Source organism: Microtus pennsylvanicus, chromosome 3, assembly GCF_037038515.1.
Source record: "Microtus pennsylvanicus isolate mMicPen1 chromosome 3, mMicPen1.hap1, whole genome shotgun sequence".
Taxonomy (NCBI): Eukaryota; Metazoa; Chordata; class Mammalia; order Rodentia; family Cricetidae; genus Microtus; species Microtus pennsylvanicus.
The window spans coordinates 98,061,700-98,081,564 of record NC_134581.1 but is presented as its reverse complement, the minus strand read 5'-3'; the positions used below and the strand labels follow the sequence as shown (position 1 = coordinate 98,081,564).

Below are 19,865 nucleotides of genomic sequence, written 5' to 3'. Positions count from 1 at the left end.
CCATGCTGGGCAGCAGCCTGAGTTTGATTCTTGGAACCCATTTAAAGGGAAGGAGAGAGCCAACTCCACAAAGTTGTCATCTGACCACCAAACACTCACCCATGGTACACACACACACACATACACACACACACAAATAGTAATACTAATTTTTAAAATGGGCTAGGGATATGGTTCAGTTACTAGCATCCTTCGTACTACATAAATTTGGCATGGTGCTGTAATCCCAACACCAGAGATGCTGAGACAAAGGGCCACATATTCAAGGTCATCATCAGCTACATAGTGAATTCCAAGTCAACCTGAGTTACAGAGACCTTCTCTCAAAACGAACAACAAAAACCAAACAAGAACAGCAACAAAAAAAAAAAAAAAGAAAGAAAAACGGAAGGAAAGGAAAAGCAGAAGTAATCAAGCAGTTAAGGAGGTCTTACTGTATCCACTGTGGAAGGAAACTAGACATTGTGGGTGTTGAGTGCACCAAGTACTCTAGGGTTTAGAACGTGGGCGCTGGCACCCCCTCTGGCAGGGAAACGCCACGCTGCTCCAAAGCAGGCGAAGAGGTTTGTGCTAAGACTTCTAGACCATTGACCCCCATTAGAGTCATACAACCTCTAGTCACAAAACCATAGATAAGGAAGGTCTCCAAACTTGGGCAAACAAGGCTTGGCAGGCCTACTGGTTAATATCTGGCTTTCTGGGAATGTGATTGTTTGTCCTGTAAAAGCACCCCCCTTCTTAGGAGATTGGAGCGGCAACACCTCCTTTAATGTTTACTGCTTTTACTGGGTCAGGGTGGGGGCTCGAGCAAGGCTTCAGCACCACAGACAGCGGTCTGATCAGGTGGAAAGGCGCTGCTGGCAGAAGACCAGATTCTCTAACCCGAGTCACTGTCCTCAGCCTAACCTAATCATTTTTTTAAATTAACACTGAATGTGTGTGTGTGTAGGTCAGAGGGAGGACAATTTTTAGGATTCATGTCTCGTCTTCCACCATGTGAGCCCCAGGAATCGAACTTATGTCACCAGTCTTGGGGGCAGATACCTTTACCCATGAGCCGTCTCCGCGGCCCTATTCTTATTCTTGTATACCCCTTCATGATCCGGTTTGTCAAGAGTGCGAATCAGTCTGATTTAACCAATCACGAATGACTCTCGAAAGACCCAATTGCAAGATGCCCTGGAGATTGAGCCAATGAGAGAACATACGATGAAGGTGCTGCCGCGCAGGAAGAGAGCGGGCCAATCAGAGTGACCCACACAGAAGGGGCGGTGGCAGAGCAGGTTCCCAAGTGGCTCCTCTGGGGTTTGTGGAGCAACTCGGCTGCCGATGCAGGACCCACCACCACAAATGATGCCCTCCACCCCCGCGCTCCCTTCGGCTGGGAGTTTCTCTGCTGCCAGGCTACTTCCTGGGGCAAAGGCCGCACCGCGGTTCCCATGGAAACCGCCTGCTCCTATTGAGCGAGTAAGAGAAGGGGCTCTTAGAGCGCTTAGACCAGCCCCTCAGTTCTGCACCACGCTAATGCAGACCCGAGTCCCAAGCGGGAATTGAGTCGTGTTGTCACCCCATGGGGACCAATCTACGCGTGGCACTGCAAGGCTCCCAGGGGCACGTGTCAGAGCTCGCGGCTGTGTTCCCTTGGGTCACGTGACAGCAACCACCCCGGGTCCGTAGGCTCATGCACCACCTGGTGGTGGCTCCTCCTTCCCCACGAATCTCCCAGCTCGCAATGGGGCCAGGTCCTGTTCCAGGAACACATCTAGCCATCCTCCCATACTGGGATTGATTCTCTGTTACTCTGGCACAAGAGCAAAAGACACTTCCTCAGGGAAGTCCCTCCTACTCCGCTAACCCAACCCATCACTCCATTTTCTGTCCAGTGTTTGTCTACAGTGTAGAAGTCTCATTTGGGTGTTCCCAAATGTGTGTTCAACAATTTACAGGCTCCAAAACCACAGAGAAACCCTGTCTCGAAAAAGCAAAAAAAAAAAAAAAAAAAAAAAAAAAAAAAAAAAAAACAATTTAGCTCCTCCCACAGTCCTCTGGGCCAGAAACCAACATTCTGAGACATGAGAGGTGTGGACATCAGGATTCTGGTACCCCACACCCACTCTGTGGGAGCAGAGGCTAACAGGAAAGGTTCCTGTGTGCTATCCAAGGGCAGCCACCCCCAACCTAGTCTTGGGTCAGGAGAGCAGGTTAATTGGTCACAAAGGTGTGCCCAACCCCCACAATTATTCAGACCTAGGGGAAGGGCATCTCCTTTTTCACTTTAATCTCATTCTGTGTTCTTGACACAGTTCGGCAGTGTTGTCCCAGGTGCCAGCTCCATGGGAGGGACGTGAAGGGACAGGGCGGGGCACCTGCCCAGGGGGAATGGGGAACACCTCCTTCCGGCCTGCGGTTGGGGCAGCCCCAGTGGCTGTCTTGGGCTCTGACAGGTCTGGGCATGATGTCCAAGAGTACAAATAAATAGAGGCTGAGGTCCGTGGGAGCAGGCAGGTCAGGTAGGCTTGTGGTCCGGGTGGCTTTTGAGCGTGTGAAACTTGACACTGTCCAGCTTCTCGAAGCGCTTCCCGCAGCGCTCGCAAGTGAAGTTGTACTGCACCTCTGCCGTGTGCTTCTTCATGTGCCAGTTGAGCGATGCACGCTGCCTGCACTGGTACCCGCAAATCTCGCACCTGAGTGGTCCAGGGGCGGGTCACCTGAGACTCCCCTGCGACCCGATCAGGTCCCTCCCTCCCTAGCACCCCAACACTCACTGCAGGGGCGTCTCTCCTGTGTGCGTGCGCCGGTGCACCTCCAGATGGTTCTTCCTCTTGAAAGACTTGCCGCAGGTCTCACAAGTGAACTCTCGGATGCCTAGGGGTGGCAACAGCCTCAGGAAATTGCCCAGTAGAGGTGACTGCAAGGAGCAAGCTTCCCTACCCCATCCCACAACCCTGAGAATGGTGTCCGTTGGCGTCACAACAGGTAAGAGGACTGCAGTTCCTGACACAGGGTGTCAACTGCTAAGATGAGCTCCCATGTGACACGAGTTGGGACTTGGGGCTACTGCACATGAAAACAGTACCGGGTATAGGGAAGGATGTGGGGTTTCACCGTGCAGCCCAGGCCTCCTGAACGCTGGGATTTATACATGTGCACTACACCTGGCCTATGGGTGCCAGCTGGCAGGGCCTGACCTGAATGGATGATCATATGGCGCCGCAGGTGGTTGGATAAATAAAACTTCTTGCCACAGCCAGGGTGAGGGCACACTTTGGTCTTCCCTTTTCGGTGCACCAAGTTGACGTGGTTCTAGGGGTGAGAAGGGCAGGAGTGGTACCATGGGCCCATCTGGGGGCTATTAAAGTGGGAAGACATGCAGGTGGCTGGGACATCAGCCACAGTCAGCCTAGACTTGAAGGTAGAAAAGGCATTCCAGTATCCAGCTTGGACAGGAGCGCGGGAGTCAAAGAGCAGCTTTATCAATCCCAGTTCTGGGCTCCAGTTAACCTTGGCAGGCTCCTGCTGCTAATGGAGGAAACTGAGGCTCCAGAGGCACAATGGCTGATGGATGCCTCACATACTGCACTGCCCTGGGGAACTTGATTCTGTTATCTCATTCTTTACCCATGAAAACAGCCTGGGAGCTTAACACATGCTCAGAAAATTCAACAGTCTACTGGTGCTGCCTTCAGTGTGGAGAGCTGAGGAAACCCTTGTTTGCCCCCGGGGTATATCATCCACATTGTGAAGGTAAACTACAGGAAGAGTTCTAGTTGTACTAGGATCTGGGGCTCCCATGTATGGCTGACCCCTGGGACTTCGGTGGTCTTCCTATGGAAGACTAAGAGGGTGGTCTGGGGTGCTGGTAAGACCAGGCAGCTGTGTCTGATGCCTGCAGAGAGAGAGAGGGCTGAGAAAGCCAGATGTCCAGCAAGGCCAGCCGGGACGAAATGGGTTCCCGGACACAGGCCCTGTGCCACTGACACCCAATAGAGCCACATGCAGCCACATGACCCAGACCTGCCTGGGGGTGGCCTCACCTGGAAGCTGCTGAGAGCCACATACACCTGGCTGCAGCCCTCATAAGGACAGTGGAACATCTCCAGCAGGCCATCAGCATCCATCACCCGTGACCGCTTGCTCCGCCGTCTCCTGGAGAGGAAGGAGCCTGTAGCATCAGGGTGTCAGTCCCAGTAGGCTATAAGTCTGTAGCTGTTCCTTACCCTTGGTCCCACCCATCCATCCTAGCACCCACTTCTCGGGCTCCTTGGGAATCTCGTAGATGATAGCTGACATGTCACTGCTGTCCAGTTCCTCTCCATCCACATCTGCTTCCGCTTCTCTATTCTCGGCCATGGTAGTTGCCAGCTCTGTCAGCTCTGGGGCCACCGAATCCTCTTTCTCCTCCTTGAGCATACACAGGTCCTCCTTCTCTACGGGGTGACACGGGGTGGTGTCTGTGGGGATAAGGCTGTCAAGGAGCTCACTTTGAGCTCCTTCCCCTCTGCCACCCCTCCCAACCCCTGCCAGAGGCCACAGTGGCACTCCAGACCTTTCTTGGTCTCGATGCTGGCTATGGAGGTGGTGTCCACGGTGCTGTGCTGGGTGCCCTCAGGCTCCGTTTGTGTATAGGCTGCCACACCTTCCATCATGGCACAGGGTACCTCCTCACCCAGGCCACTGCTGGGAGTGCCACTGCCAGTAGCCACATTGAGGTGGATGCCCTCGGCTGTAAGGGTGTCATAACCAGGACCAGCAATGATGATCACCTGGGAGCCAGGCACCATGCCTGACACTGGGCAGCTGGCCACCACCTCACCCAGTGCCTCCTGGGGCATGTTCTCAAAGAGGGTACTGGGGCCAGCGCCCATTTGCATGGGCACTGGCACACACACCACCGTCTCCAGGGCCTCGGGCCCACTTCCTGCAGGGTTTTGGCACAGAGGGGTGCCCTGCTCAGCCAGGCTCTCCACATGGTGGACATCAAAGGGGATGTGAACTCCTTCCTGAGTGATCAGTCCACTGTTGCCTGTAGGGCTGGCAGGGGTGGCTGCAGCAGCAGCCGAGGCTTTGGCCAGTTGGGCATCAGGAGGCTCATCCGAGTCAGAGCTGGAGCTAGAGCTGGATGAGTCAGAGCTGCCAGCCACCAGTCCATTGCCCACTGCAGAGACAAAAGGGGACGGTTATTAGCTGGGAGACGGCTCACACCGAAGTGCTTGTTTTACAAGTACAAGGGCCTGAGTTCCATCCCAGAATCCAGGTCAGATACCATGTATGGCAGCTAGGAAGATGGCTCAGTGCTTAAGAGTACTTGCTGCGGGGGCTGGAGAGATGGCTCAGAGGTTAAGAGCACTGGCTGCTCTTCCAGAGGTCCTGAGTTCAATTCCCAGCAACCACATGGAGGCTCACAACCATCTGTAAAGAGATCTGGCGCCATCTCCTGGTGAGTATATATATAAAATAAATAAATTAAAAAAAAAAAAAGAGTACTTGCTGCTCTTAGAGAGGACCAGGTTCAGTTCCTAGCACCCATGTGGTGGCTCAATCCAGCCTGTAACACCAGTTGAAGGGGGTCTGACACTCTCTCCTGGCCTCCATGAGTACTGCACACATGTAGTATATTTATATTCATGCAGGCTAAACACTCATACACATAAAAATAAGTCTTTAGATTTCTGTGTGCAGACTGGTGAGATGGTTTAGTGGATAAAGGTACTTGCCATGCAAGACTGGTTACCTAAGTTTGGTTCATAGAACCCATATATGGTGATCTGAATGATAAAAGTTCCCATAGGCTCAGGCATTTGAACACTTGATCCCCAGTTGCTGGTACTGTTTGGGGAAGTTTAAGTGTGTAGCCTTGCTGAAAGAAGCACATCAGTAGGGGTAGGACCTGAGGTTACACAGCCTAATCTCTTTTCATTTGCTCTCTGCTTGCGTTTGCAGTTAGCTTCCTGCTCGCTGCCATGCTTTACCACCAGACGGACTCTCACTCCTCTGGAACCACAAGCCAGAATAATAAATTCTTTCTTTTGGTCCTGGTGTTTTATCGTGGCAACAAAACAGTAACTAAGGCACCATATATAGGTGGAAAGAGAAAGTCAACTCCACAAAGTTGTCCTCTGACCTCCACATGTGCTCCACGGCCTCACGTTCCCAGTGCTCCACCCCCAGCACTGGCACTGGTGAGGCAGAGATACAAGGACCCCTGGGGTTCACTGATCAGACAGTCTAGACTAAATAGTGAGCTTCAGGTCAGTGAGGAAGCCTGTTTCAAAGGAGGGAGATGACAATTTTGAGGATGGCACCCAAGGTAATCCACTGGCCTACACACACACACACACACACGTGAAAACATACACACATGGGGGTGGTGCAGTTGGTGGTGGCGGCAGAAGCAGCAGCTGGAATCTATGTATGACCAGGAATTAGGAACTGTGATTTCGAGGTCCAAAGCCAGTGGTCCCTTCTAGGTCCCTGTATACCTGACTTGGCTAGCTATACTCAACCACTAGTCTCTTTTCGAGGCTCTCACATTGCTCTTCCCTGGCCTCTCTGGCTTGTTTTTTTGTTGTTTTGAGATAGGGTCTCACTATGTGTCCCTGGCTGGGATATATAGTAGACCAGGCGGGGCCTCAAACAGGGGCTGCCTGTTTCTAAAGTGCAGGGATCAAAGGCGTGCACCACCACACCCAGCATTAGCACTGATTCTCACACTAATTTGATTCATGTAAAATGCTATCATCTCAATTCCATAGGATTCAGAAACAACCTATCTGGAGTAAGCTTCTAATTTATTAAGTCAAGGGCTCTGTCACAAGGCTCTGTCCACTTCTGATGCCCATGGAAAATCCTGGTCCACCCTGTGTGTCTGAGGTATCAGCTAGGATTCCCATGATGCCATTCTCAGGTGCCATGACTTGCTGGGATGACTTATGGAACTTTAGAAAGTTCTCCCTTTGGTCTGCTAACGATCACAACTTTATCATGAAGTTGTAATTTATCAATAGTCAGAAGTCAACACTGGAGTCACAGTACTGGTTCCTGGTGACAGATTTCAGCTTCTACACCTTCTGAGTGTGCCTCCTTCTCAGCGCCATCAAGCCCACCCCACCAGAGCTCTCCGCTCACTACTCACGAGCCTGGGTGTGCATGGGTGGAGGCCAGAGGTGGACATCTGTTGTCTCCCTCAATCTCTCTCCCTTACTATTTTGTATTTCTCACATTTACTTATTTGCAGGTAGGGGCACCATGGTGTCCATGTATGGAGGCCAGAGGATTACTTGCACGAGTTAGCTCTTTCCTTCTACCATGTAGGTCCCAAAGACAGAACTCAGATCATCTGGCTTGGCAACAAACACCTTTACCTGCGGGGCCATCTCACTGGCTGGCACTCAGCTGTTCTGCAGGTGCTGGGGCCCCAAATTCATGTCTTCACATTTGAACAGCAAGTATTTTACTGATTAAGCCATCTCCCCAGCCTCAGAAGAGCTCTCATGACCAAATGTTTAGCTGCTCCCTGATGGGAGGGTGTTAAGCTTACATCTTCCCTCTCCTCCTGTGTTTGGTCTTGTAGATGGCTAGTCCCCCTACCCAGCTGCTATGTAGTTGTGGTGCCCAGTGCTGTGGGATAATGTTCTTGTACACTGTCAAGATTTGTCACTCACACTGGTTTAATGAAATGCTGATTGGCCAATAGCCATGCAGGAAATATAGGCAAGGAAACCAGACTAAGAGAATTTGAGGAAGAGAAAAGACAGAGATGCAGCCACCAGCCAGATGCAGAGGAAACAAGGTGAGAATGTCTCACTGATAAAAGGTACCAAACCCTGTGGCTAAACACAGACAAGAATTATGGGTTAATTTAAGTTGTAAAAACTAGTTAATAAGCCTAAACTAATAGGCCAAACAGATTATAATTAATAGAAGCCTCTGTGTGTTTCTTTGGGACTGAATGGCTGTGGGAGCTGGTGGGACAGAAACTTCTGTTTGCAGCCCAGAATCACCTAACTAGGATGGATTTAGGGGTATTCCAAATAGCTCCTTAAAGTGACTCCATATGAATTACAGAAAACACTATCAGGGCTGTAAAAATGGCCCAGCTTAAGGTTAAAGAGCACTTGCTGTTCTTCCAAAGGACTCATGTTCTATTCCCAGGGAGCTCTCAACAGCCCTAGGAGATCTGATGCCCTCTCTGGCACGTGTACATACACGCAGGTGAGCACACACACATGCACACTGATAAAGTAAAAATAATTAGGCAATTACTCATTGTGTGACTAGTTTATAAACAACAACAACAAAAAAAAAACTTTCTCCATTCAGGAAATTCTAAAGAATCTGGAAGTTTGTTCAGGGGCAATTATTGGTTCTAAAACTCCAAGCTGACATCAACATTCTCAGAAACTAAAAGCCTGTGTATAAAATACAGTATCTGGGGGCTACAGAGATGGCTCAGTTGGTAAATATCACTTGCAGCCAGAACTGAGGATCTAAGTTTGACCCCTAGGACCCCATGGTGGAAGGGTAAGCACCAACCCCTACTAAGTTGTCCTCTGATATTCACTGGCATCGACATTGGTGGCACACCATACACAGTCCTCCCAACAAATAAATGTAATAAAAATTAAATAATAAAATGCAAACCTTCATAAAACTTATGCACACTTCTTTTGCCTTAAATAATTTGTAATACCTGACACAATACAAACAACTCTTTCTATACTGTATTGCTTCAGAAGCAAATAGACAAAAAAAAAAAAAAAACCAGAAGAAAAAAGGAAAAGGAATCAAAAAGAGGCCCATACTGTGTTGTGTTGGAAATGAACTCACACATGCTGACCTTGCCCCTATGTTCAGTTGGCTGACTCTGTATGCAGACAGAAGCATTGAGTATAAAACACATGGGCACAGAATATAGGCTGTATCTACTGTATGTGTGTATATATTTTATGTGTCTGCATATGTGTGCACATGTGTACAGATATATGCAGAGGTCAAAAGCCAATTTTGGCACCTTCCTCAATCACTCTCTACCTCCCTTATTCGTTTATTTTTACTGTATATTTTGAATCAAGAGTCTCAGTATGTAGTACTGGCTGGCCCAGAACTTACTATGTAGACCAGGCTAGTCTTGAACTCACAGAGATCCACCTGCCATTGCCTCTCGAGTGCTGAGACGTGTGCCATTATGTTTGGCTCAATTTATTTTTGGAGATAGAGTCTCTCCTTCAATTTAAAGTTCACCATTTTGGTTAAACTGGCTGGTCAGTGAGCCCCAGGGAGTTCCTGTCAGGTCTCCCCACTGCTGGGGATTACAGGGTATACCATGACACCTGTTTTTTAGATGCATGTGCTGGGAATTGATTCCATGTTCTCATGCTTGCATAGCAAGCACTTGACCAGCTACCACCTCCCTACCCTTCAACTGTATCTGTTTCTCTGACACCATAGGCTACACCAGTGGCCTGGTGACTCTAGGTATTCATGGGGAGCTGGGCTTCCCTACTGCATTCTCTGTTGCTCCCATCTCAGAATCCATTCGGTGACACTGGGATCCTCCTCACTAGATTTTCTTCCAGCAAAGCCTGTGCTGCTCACAGGTGGCCCAGTCTCACAGGGTGGCAGCTCTACCCTTCCTGTAGCTCAAGCCAATGTCCTGGGGCTATACTTGACCTTCTCTCAGACCCACTTCCAATCTGTCAGTAAAACCTGTTGGGGCTACATCCAAAATCCATCCACCCACAGCCCAACTGCCTCTCTTCAATCCCTACAGAGGCTGGTCATGGCCTCGGCATCCCTGCAATAGAGCTTGGTTCCCCAGCTCCTAAGAACCTGCTCATCACTTCCTGCCAAAGAGACAGGCCAGCGCTTCCTCCTGTGCACACACATACCCTGCTGGTCTGCATCTCCCATGCCCTGCAACAGGTAGACACAGCCCAGCTCTGGTTCCAGCCAACAGAGCAGCCAATATGTTTTCCCTTGGGCTAACCTTCCACCTTTCTGACCCTCTCATCCATCCTGGCAGGCCCAGGAGGAGGCTAGAGCCACAGGACAAAAAGAACCTGAGTCCTCAGGTTTGGTGTGTGTCAGCTCATCAGCTTTCCCAGGGAGGCATCCTGATCACCTGTCTCAAACAATCCCCCTCTCCAGAATATCTGATGTACTTGCTTATGTTATTTATCATCTGCTTCTGCTCTAGAACTGAAATACCACAAAGGGCCAGAGATAGGGCTCAGTAGTTAAAAGCACACACTGCTATTGCAGACATTCAGTCCCAACACCCACGTTAGGAAGCTCACTACCTGCAACTCTAGCTCCAGGGGATCAAAGGCTTCTGGCCTCCTTGAGCGCCTGCACTCTATGTGCACACGCATGTGCACACAAAGGAGGCCCTTGGGCAGAGCACTCCTTCCACTCCCAGAAGGCCACTAGTAAGCCAAGGCCCAATATTTCAGTCATGTATTTGTTACTAAACTCCACACACAAAGACTGAAGGGAATGGAGCCATGAGTGTCTGGAACTTATGTTATTATGCTCAAAACACAACTGGCCATGCCATCGGGGACCATTAGTTCTGCGGCTCCAGAGCCTGGATCAGTACCTGCTGGCAGTTGTGTAAAGGGCCTGCCTTTACAGCACCACTCTGGGCCCCAGAATCACTCTGGGGCCAGCTCAACTGGCACTGGGGCTATTAACTATGAAAACAGACCAAACGAGTAGATGAGTTTTGCTTTTAGCTTCTTAGTGACCCTTGGGGTATAGCTATGGCTTGTCTAAGTGTTCCCCAAAGGCTCCTGTTTTAAAGATATGGTTCCAAAAACGGCACCATTAGAAGGTGGGGAAGCCTTTAACAGGCAGGCTGAGCCTGAGGACTCAGGCCACAGGTGGGTCTTTAAGGAAACTGTGGGGCCTTAGCCCACTCCAGTTTTCTCTGGCAGAAGCTGTGATGTCTGGCACTTTCCTGCAGGCAGCCCCACTGTTGCTGTCCCTAAGCATCAGGTTCCAACGGCACCAGAGTCTCTGAGACCTAGGCAAGCCTTTCTTGTCCTAAGTGGGTTGTTCTGGGCATTCAGTATAGTGACAGAGAGCTGACTCACACAGGCATGGAGACCATCTTGATTGGATGCCACAGGGTGGCTGGGAAGAGGAACAGGCCTTTCTGCCACTTATAACACCTCAGCCCCCAGTTACTCAGGAGACTGAGGCAGAAAGATCACTAGTTCAAGGCCTACTGGCATTATAAAATGAATTCAAGGTCAGCATGGGCAACCTGGTACTCCATCCCTGGCTCCAAAAAAGCTCAGGGGAGAATGTTTGCCTATCACCTGTAGGCTCTGGACTCCACTCCAAGCACCAACACAACAAACATCTGTTTGTGTCTGGACTTCACAGACCAGCAGAAGGTTCCCAGTCTGACTCTTGAGAGGTGGCAAGATCACCCCAGGCATGGGCCAAGGTAGGGAGAGGCGCTTGGGGACAAAACCAGAACAGGAGCAAAGCTACCTCCTTACCACTGCCTGGGCAGACACAGCTAATGAATCACAGGGCTCACTCCCAAAAGCCCAATTATAGAGGTCAGTGTTGGCCTGGGATGACAGCATCATAGCCTAAGAAGTACCAGATAGATGAGTCCCAATCCTCCTACAGCAGGACAAATGACAGGGCTGTGGGGAGAAGTCAGATGGCCCAGGGCAGGGCCTCCTGTGGGGCACACTGAGGGAGAAGTAGCAGGCTGAAGAGGACAGGGTGCTAAACAAAAAGCACAGGATACCTGCTCTGTTAGTTTGAATGTCATTGGGCCCCCATAAGCTCATAGGGAGTAGCACTATTAGGAGGTGTGGCTTTGTCGGAGTAGACATGACCTTGTTGGAGGAAGTGTGTTACTATGGGGGTGGGCTTTGAAGTCTCATATATGCTCAAGCCATGCCCAGTGTCTCAGTTCATTTCCTGCTGCCTTTGGATTAAGATGTAGAACTCTTAGCTCCTTCTTCAGCAACATATATGCCTGCACAACACCATGTCTCACCATGATAATGGACTAAAACCTCTGAACTGTAAGCCACCCCAATTAAATGTTTTCCTTTGTAAGAGTTGCTGTGGTCATGGTGTCTCTTCACAGCGAAAGAAACCCTAACTAAGACTCCTGCCCTCTGGAGACTGGCCAAGGCCCAGAGGGGTGGCCGTGGGTGGGAGGCCCACCAGGAGTACTTCTCATCTCGGCTTCCCTTCAGCCAGCTGGGATGCCACCTGCTTGGTGATGCCTGCCAGCACAGACTTAGCTCTGATGACTGACCCCACCCTCAGGCCTGCCACAGCACTTGGCAACTGGCCCTATAGGCCTTGTCAGTCATGCCAAGTCCTGAGGTAGTTAGCATGCAGCATCCTCACTGCCCACACCAGGATGAACTCAGGCCTTCCTGGAGTCCCTCTCAGACTCAGTGGGCAGCTAGCCCAATGTGACTTGTGTGCGACAGGAGAGAGAGGGGACAGTAAATGTGACAGGCCTGGGTGGGGTGGGGAACAGGAGGGACGACAGTGGAAAACAGAAGATCAAAGGCAGGAAAGAAGCTTGAGTGTGGCCCAGGCAGTAATCCTAACTACTTGGGATGCTGAGGCAAGAGGATTTCAAGTTCAAATTCAAGGTTTACTAGAGCTACAGAGAGTTCAAAGCCAGCTTGGGGAACTTGATGAAACCTTATCTCAAAACTAAAATGAGGGCTGAAAGGGGCTGGAGAGATGCCTCAGAGGTTAAGAGTACTGATTGCTCTTCTAGAGGACCAGGGAATACAACACCACTTCTGGCCTTTAAAGGCACTGCGATGCATAGACATACACAAGCAAAATAACAATATACATAAACAAAAAGTTTATAAAAAAAAACAAACTTTAAGGGCTAAAAAAAAGGGAGTGGGGGCCGAGGAGGTGTGGCTCAGCTGAAGAACATGTACTTAGAATCTTTCAGTGAGGAGCTAAGGGCATGACCAAGTGGCAGACACCTGCTTAGAATATACTACTGAGAGGTCAGGTTTTGCGTGCACATCTGTAATCCCAGTACTTGGTTCGCCGAGGTAGAAGGGTTGTCCAAAACTCAAGACTAGCCTGGGCTCTAAAGAAAGACCCTGACTTAAAAAAACAAAACAGGATTGAATGTGATGGTGCACACCTTAATTCCAGCACTCGGGAGGCAGAGGCAGGCAGATTAGTGTGAGTTCAAAGTCAGCATGGTCTAAAATAGCAAGTTCCAGGCCAGCCAAAAACAAATGAAAAAATGCATAAAATATTTAAAAGGAAACCAAAATCAGTAATTCAGCTGATGAGAACAAAGGAAGTGAGAAGGGCGAGACAGGGAAAGGGAGCTGAGAAAGCTGGAAGAAATGAAAAGGCTGTTAGTGCACAGGAGGACAGCATTCTGCTCAGCTTGGCAGGGACTCAAAGGCTGCAAGTCTGCACAGGGCTTGGCCAGGCTACATCCTGGCTGATATAGTTCTGACAGCTCCCTGAGGCTGAGGGCAGTCCAGGCTGGTCCACCTGGGAAGAGTGCTGAGGCCCCATGCCTGCTATCCCCGATGCCCGTGCCCTGAAGACCCACCTTTGTCACTGTCAGGCTCTGAGTCACTTAAGGGCTTGAGTGGAGAGTGCAGGTCCTGGAAGTAGCGGTGGCCAGCTTCACATTGCCACACAGCCGTTGTGTAAAGGCCAAAGGTAGGGTCAAGCTCAGCCAGGTGCGGCTCATATGGGCATCGGTGTTTGTGGTCCTCATACCAGATCACCACGTTCTTCAGGCAGTTCACGTTGCGCCTCCGCCCTGTGGACACAGGATCCAGGTGGACATGAGGACAGGCGCTTCACTCCCCCTGGAGCCCACAGTTCCCACAGTCTGAGACAGCCTCTTGAATCCCACTCCCACTTAGCAGGAGATGGAACTGAGGATAGGAGAGGTAACACAACCTAGAGAAAACTAGGATCCAGAGGTAGCCAGGTACTGTCCATGGCTGAGTGAAGTCATATAGATTATGGGGACTGGCACATACTAGAGGCAAAATAATTGTTAGCTGTTTTCTTTTCCTTTAAAAAAAAAGGGGGGGGGCTCATATGTAGCCCAAGATAGCTTTGAACTCAGAGAGATCTGCCTGCTTCTGTCTCCCCAGTGCTGGGATTAAAGGTATGCGCCACTGCTCAGCTTTTAGCTTGATGCCCCCCCATCATTAGCTGGTTTTTTGGGGGATTCAAGATGTGTGCCACCATACCCAGCTGCTTCTTAATAAAAATCTTCATCAATACCTCTGGGCTAGAGCCACACAGTCCTAGGAGTTCTCCCTGGTATCAGCATGCTAACATCTACAGCCACAAGGGGGTGCCAGGAGAGCAGGGCATATCCCCTCTCAGCTCAAAATCCACTGGCCACCACCTCAAAAGGGGAAAGAGAAAAGCAAGTGCCAAGGTGGCCAGCAAGACCATATACTATTGTCAGGTCCCATACTCCTCTTCACCCCTTCCAGCCACATGGCCTCCTAGCTGTCCTTTAAATGAGCTAGGTAAGGTCCTGCCTCGGCCCTTGCACATCCTCCAGATGACAGCCTCACTCAGTGCCTCCACCCAGAGATCACCCACAGATGCCCTCCTCTAAGAAGCCACGCTCTTCGGAGTCATGCTAGCCAACTTTGGTCTGTTCATGACAGCACCAAGAAGCTGCCTGTGGCTGTCTATTCAGATACCTCCTGTTTGTCTCCCCCACTAGAATGACAGCTCCACAAAGGCTGTCATTCCACACCATCAGTATTGCTGGCAAGCGCAAGAACTCATCAGACATGGTGAGGGTGCTGGAGGGCGGGAATGGCAGAGCCAAACAGCCTGTGTTAGGATCTAGGCTTTGTCACAATCTGGCTGGGCAGCTCTAAGTGAGTGGCCAGGGGAGAACCAGGATTCCACCTTTGGAGACTGCCACAGAGGCAGAAGGGGTAAAGAAGCCACAAGGGCACAGAGGAACACTAGGGCCTATGAGTGTGATGGGGTAGGGCTGTCCTACACCTGTAGAGCTGGGAAGGAGAAGTATTTGGGCTGAGGGAGTATGCCCAGGGTCTCCATCCTCATGAGAACCACATCAGTGACATGGAACTTCAACAGCTGCTCCACTTCCAGCCTGGCACTACCTAACCCTTTGGGGTTGCACAGTAAAGATGGTTACTTGCCTCTGCCTCCAAGAACTCATGTGCCAAAGCTGTGAGTGGGAATGGTTAGGCATGCCTGTAATCCCATCAGACAGGGATTTTGAGTTTTGAGGCTAGCCTGGGTTGCACAGTAAAACAAGCCAAAAAAAAAAAAAGTATGCCACCAAGATAGTTCAGTGGTAAGTAGCTGGCTACCAGCCTGACCCACCTGAGTTAGATACTCAGGACCTATGTGGTAGAAAGCAAGAACCAATTTCCACAAGTAGTTCTGACTTCACACCTGTGATGTTTATGTACGTGTGCACGCACACAAATAAAAGAATAAAAACGTGTTTTTTTTTTTAATTGGAAGCTGGGGATATGACTTAGTTGTAGAGAACCTACTCAGTGAGCACACAGCCATGGGTTCCATCACTAAGAGCACATGAACTGGACTTGTGGCACATACCTGTCAGCCTAGCACTGTGGGATAAAGACCACCCTCTGCTATAGAATGAGCCTGAGCTCCACTGAGACCCATGTATCAAAAAAGAGGCAGAGCAGGGCTCATTGCCACCAGGTGGTTCTCTTAATCACCCAGCTGAATGCCATGGAGACCCTCAGCCTAATGATTTGGTAAGGCACTGAGGTCCTGCTAGGTGGGACCTCTTTAGATTCAGCCCACCTGGCACACAACACACTCTGCCTCTAGCATGTGGGGCAGGGACTGGCTCTTCCACCTTCCAACCACGCAGCAAAGGGATGGTAACTGGGTTGCTTCTAGGCTATGCACTGCACGTGCTTCCACCCCTCCCCATGCTGCAGCTCCACTTACTTTTCTTCCGTTTTGGCTTTTTGGGGACTTGCTCCCAAGGCTTCCTGCAACACAGAGAGGCGGTGAGGGTGAATTTGGGGCCAAGCTGGGCCCAAGTCCTGAGCTGGTAGAAAATGACAGCAGTTCATCTGCTCTGGGATGGAATCTGAACTGCTGTCCTGTTCCCTTTCCAGCAGTCCTTGGTTTGGGTACCCGCCACTGGCAGCAGCCCTGAATGGAGGCCTCTTACGATTACTTAGCTCAGAGAACACTAGCCCTCAGAAGGTCCCAGGCAGATGGGACATAGAGACTGGGAAGAATGCTAAGAGAGTTCCTTGACTCCTACCCCATGGGGCAGATGGCTTGTATTCAGAGTCAGTCCCTATATCCGCAAATTCCACCAACCATCAATTGATAATGTTAGTCAGAAGTGTGGGTGCACACCCATCTCCCCAGCACTCAGAAGGCAGATGTGGGAGGATCATGAATTTGAGGCCAGTCTGGATTATATCAAGAAGTCAAGGCCAGCTTACATCATATAGGGAAACCCTGTTTCAAGAAGTAAAATATAAGCCGGGCGATGGTGGCGCACGCCTTTAATCCCAGCACTCGGGAGGCAGAGGCAGGCGGATCTCTGTGAGTTCGAGACCAGCCTGGTCTACAGAGCTAGTTCCAGGAGAGGCTCCAAAGCCACAGAGAAACCCTGTCTCGAAAAAGCAAAAAAAAAAAAAAAAAAAAAAAAAAAGAAGAAGAAGTAAAATATAGAAAAAAATAATAGAAAAAAAATATTGGAGCACATGCCTAGCATGCAGAGCCCAGGGTTCCTTTCACTGAATCAAATAAACCCTATGTGACAGCTCATGCCTATAATCCCAGAAATCAAGAAGCAGAGGCAAGAGGATTATTGTAAATTCCTTCTTCCTGGCATCCCAGGGCCTATCTTTACTCCTCATGCTTCAATGTAAGAGTTTTATTCTTAAAAATAATTTGTGTTCCAGGCCAGGCTCCAAAAGCTGCAGAGAAACCCTATCTCAAAAAACCAAAATAATTGTAATAGTAATAATTTGTGTTACACTTATTTATAGAGGTAGGGAATGTGTCATAGTGATTATGTATGGAGGGCAGAGGACAGCTTGCAGGAGTCAGTTTTCTTCTGCTAATGTGTCCTGGGGATCAACTAAGGTCATTAGGCTTGGGAGCAAATGCCTTTCTCTGAAGTGCTGTGATTACAAACATGCATGCTTGCACATGGTGGGGGTGGGATCCAGAGCTCTTCACATATGAGGTACTCCATCACTGACCACTGAGTTATATACCCCTTGCTCCTGGCTGATTACTGCCCCACAGAATCAATTATTTTTATTTTGTTTTGTTTTTCCTTTTGAAACAAGGTCTCCCTCTATGTGGCCCTGGCTATCTTGGAACTCAATACGTAGACCGGGCTAGCCTCAAACTCAGAGAGCTCCATCTGCGTCGGCCTCCAAAGAGCTAGGATTAAAGGCATGTGCCACTATGCCTGGCTAACTTTTAAAAAATGTTTTTATTATTTCACGTGCATAAGTTTTTGCCTGCATTTATGCCTTTGTACCATGTATGTGCCTGCTGCCCATGGAAATCAGAAGGATTCCTTGGAACTGGAGTTACAGATGGTTGCAAACCACAACCTAGAACCAAACCCAGGTCCTCTGCAAGAGCAACAAGTGCTCTTTAAGCACTGAGTTACCTCTCCAGCCCCCAGAATCAGACAGATGAGGTCAACAAGAGAAGAATAAGATGCACCATGAATCCCCACTGTGGCTGGATCCTTTCTAAGCTCTGTAATTTTACTTGAGACAGGGTATCATGATGTAGCCCTGGCTGCCTGGAACTGTCTGTGCAGACCAAACAGAGCTAACATCTGATCTGGCGTTTACAACGTGCAGCAGCTGGCTGGGGAAGCTGAGGTGTCAGTTGGGGTTCCAGGTTGAGCTCTCTCTCCACGGCTGAACTTCAGCCTCTTTCCCACTGCAGGTATTTTTGCATTATGGAACAAACAGTAGTAAGCTTGTTGGAAACACTCCGCCTTCTGCTGTTCTTAAGGGCACAGGATCTTTATTCTTGGGCTGTTCTGCAGTTTTCTTCTCTTTCTGTCACTGAGTTAGAGTGCCCACCCTACCCCAGACAAAGGGTGTTGGAGGGCACTGATACAAACATGCTTGGCTCTAAAATATGGGGGAGGAGGCGGACATACTTTCAGAGACCGTTTCTCAGTATGGGCAAGCAGTACATGTCAATTTACCAACATATGAACACTTACAGTGTGGCAAAACACACATGGTAGGAGAGGACCAGTTCCACGTGGCTGTTCTCTAATCTCCACCTGTGGGCCTACACACACACACACACAAATAAAATCTTAAAAGAACCCTATGCCAAGCCTGGTGCATGCCTTTAGTCCCAGTACGCAGGATGCTGAGACCAGCCTGGTTTACAAAGCGAGTTCGAGGTCGGCCAAGGCTACACTGAGAAACCCTGTCTCGAGAAACTAACCAACAAATGAATAATTAATTAAGTCATGGCACCCCTAAGCCCCTTGGCTCCTGGGGAGCAACTCAGCTCCGAGTTAACTGGCATCAGGGAGGACCGGAGTCCTTCGCCAAGTCTTCGAGTTCAGAAGGAGCAGGACAGGTGGAGTCTTTCCCTTCCTGCTGACTTTATAGGTAGCCCCGACAAGGGAGTTGAAACAGAGCGCTGGCTAGAGAGATGACTCAGTGGTGAAGACCCCTTTCTGCACTTGCAGAGGACCGGGTTTGGTTACCAGCACCTACATGTGGTTCACAACCATCCGTAACTCCAGTTCCAGGGGATCGAACACCCTCTTCTGACCTCCGCAGACAGCAGGCACGCAGGTGGTGCACATACATGCACATGCACACACACACACACACACACACACACACACACACACACACACATACACACATACACACATACATACATACATACAAGCTAGTCACATACAGAAAACTAGAGTGCCAGGCACCTTTGCAAATTCACACCTGCGGGACGCCCCAACCGAGGCCAGGATGGGCCAGTCAGAGTTCCTGGAGGCGGGCAGAGGGGCGGGAAAAGGCTGGCATTGGATAGTCAGCAGGCCGGAGGCGGCGCGTGAGGGGTCCGGGTCACCTGAGCCTGAGACCGAGGCCTGCTAGGCGGCTCGGGGGCGGGGCCTCCAGTTCCGGGGGCGGCGCTCTCCCCGCCTCTCCCTCCTTCCCTCCCTCTCCCGGGCCCGCGCCCCCTCACCCGTGGCGGCCGGTACGCTGGCCGCGCTCCAGCGAAATGAGGTAGGCAGCGAGTTTGGCGTCGCTCCAGCCGCTGCGCCGTCTCAGGTCCACCCAGGGACCGTGCGCCTCGCCCAGGTACACGCGCCGCACGTCGTACTTCTTCCGGGACTCGAGCCGCCTCCGGGCCCGGTCCGACTCTGTGAGCCGCGGTCGGCCCCGCGCCTTTCGACCCGCCGCGCCCTCCTCTGCCGCCGTCTCCCCGCCTGCCCCCGCCCCCGCCTCCGCCCCGGGCTCTGGAGCCCGCTCCGCCATCCCCCCCACCCTGGTTACCGGCCTCCCCCGTTGTTAGGAGCCTCAACCGGAAGTGGCGCGCCTAGCCTGCGCCGCCGGGAGATTTCTCACAGGTTCTCCACTGCCCGCGGCGCCAAACGGGGGACAGCTAGCCGGAGCTGCGCATGCGCCGGCCAGGAAAAACGGCACACTCCAGTTACCGGGCTACTTGGGAAGTGAAGGCAGTACGTTCCGGGAACTCAAGGTTATCCTTGGCTGTCTCTTGAATTGTAGAGCAGTGTGGGCTACTTAACACTATCTTAATTTTTTTTAAAAAAGGCCATGGTGATGGCTCTGCGGGTAAAGGCGAATCCT

The 19,865-nt window shown here is 50.6% G+C and overlaps 1 protein-coding gene across 3 annotated transcripts; it reads right to left on the bottom strand.

Annotated features, from left to right (window-relative positions):
• Positions 1-2,047: 2,047 nt before the first annotated feature.
• Znf653 (zinc finger protein 653) lies at positions 2,048-19,532 on the bottom strand. Of its 3 annotated transcripts, none has more exons than XM_075966540.1 (9): positions 18,765-19,195; positions 15,979-16,022; positions 13,586-13,801; positions 4,547-5,155; positions 4,250-4,451; positions 4,035-4,146; positions 3,189-3,303; positions 2,766-2,865; positions 2,048-2,684 (listed from the first exon to the last, which is right to left on the bottom strand). In XM_075966540.1, the coding sequence occupies exons 1-9, from the start codon at positions 18,938-18,940 to the stop codon at positions 2,507-2,509; spliced, it is 1,752 nt and encodes a 583-aa protein (XP_075822655.1). In that variant the 5' UTR covers positions 18,941-19,195; the 3' UTR covers positions 2,048-2,506. The 3 variants fall into 3 exon arrangements, with proteins under 3 accessions (XP_075822655.1, XP_075822652.1, XP_075822653.1); XM_075966537.1 differs by lacking the exon at positions 18,765-19,195 and adding an exon at positions 19,240-19,532 and having other exon boundaries at positions 2,049-2,684; XM_075966538.1 differs by lacking the exon at positions 18,765-19,195 and adding an exon at positions 19,240-19,532 and having other exon boundaries at positions 2,049-2,684; positions 4,250-4,427.
• Positions 19,533-19,865: the final 333 nt, after the last annotated feature.

Excerpts from the sequence above, each read along its gene's own strand:
- Znf653 (XM_075966537.1), bottom strand. The coding sequence starts at position 19,532 with ATGGCGGAGCGGGCTCCAGAGCCCGGGGCGGAGGCGGGGGCGGGGGCA. Across the intron at positions 5,156-13,585 it reads AGAGCCTGACAGTGACAAAG|TGGGCAATGGACTGGTGGCT; the intron begins GTGGGTCTTCAG and ends TTGTCTCTGCAG. Across the intron at positions 4,147-4,249 it reads ATTCCCAAGGAGCCCGAGAA|GAGACGGCGGAGCAAGCGGT; the intron begins GTGGGTGCTAGG and ends CTTCCTCTCCAG.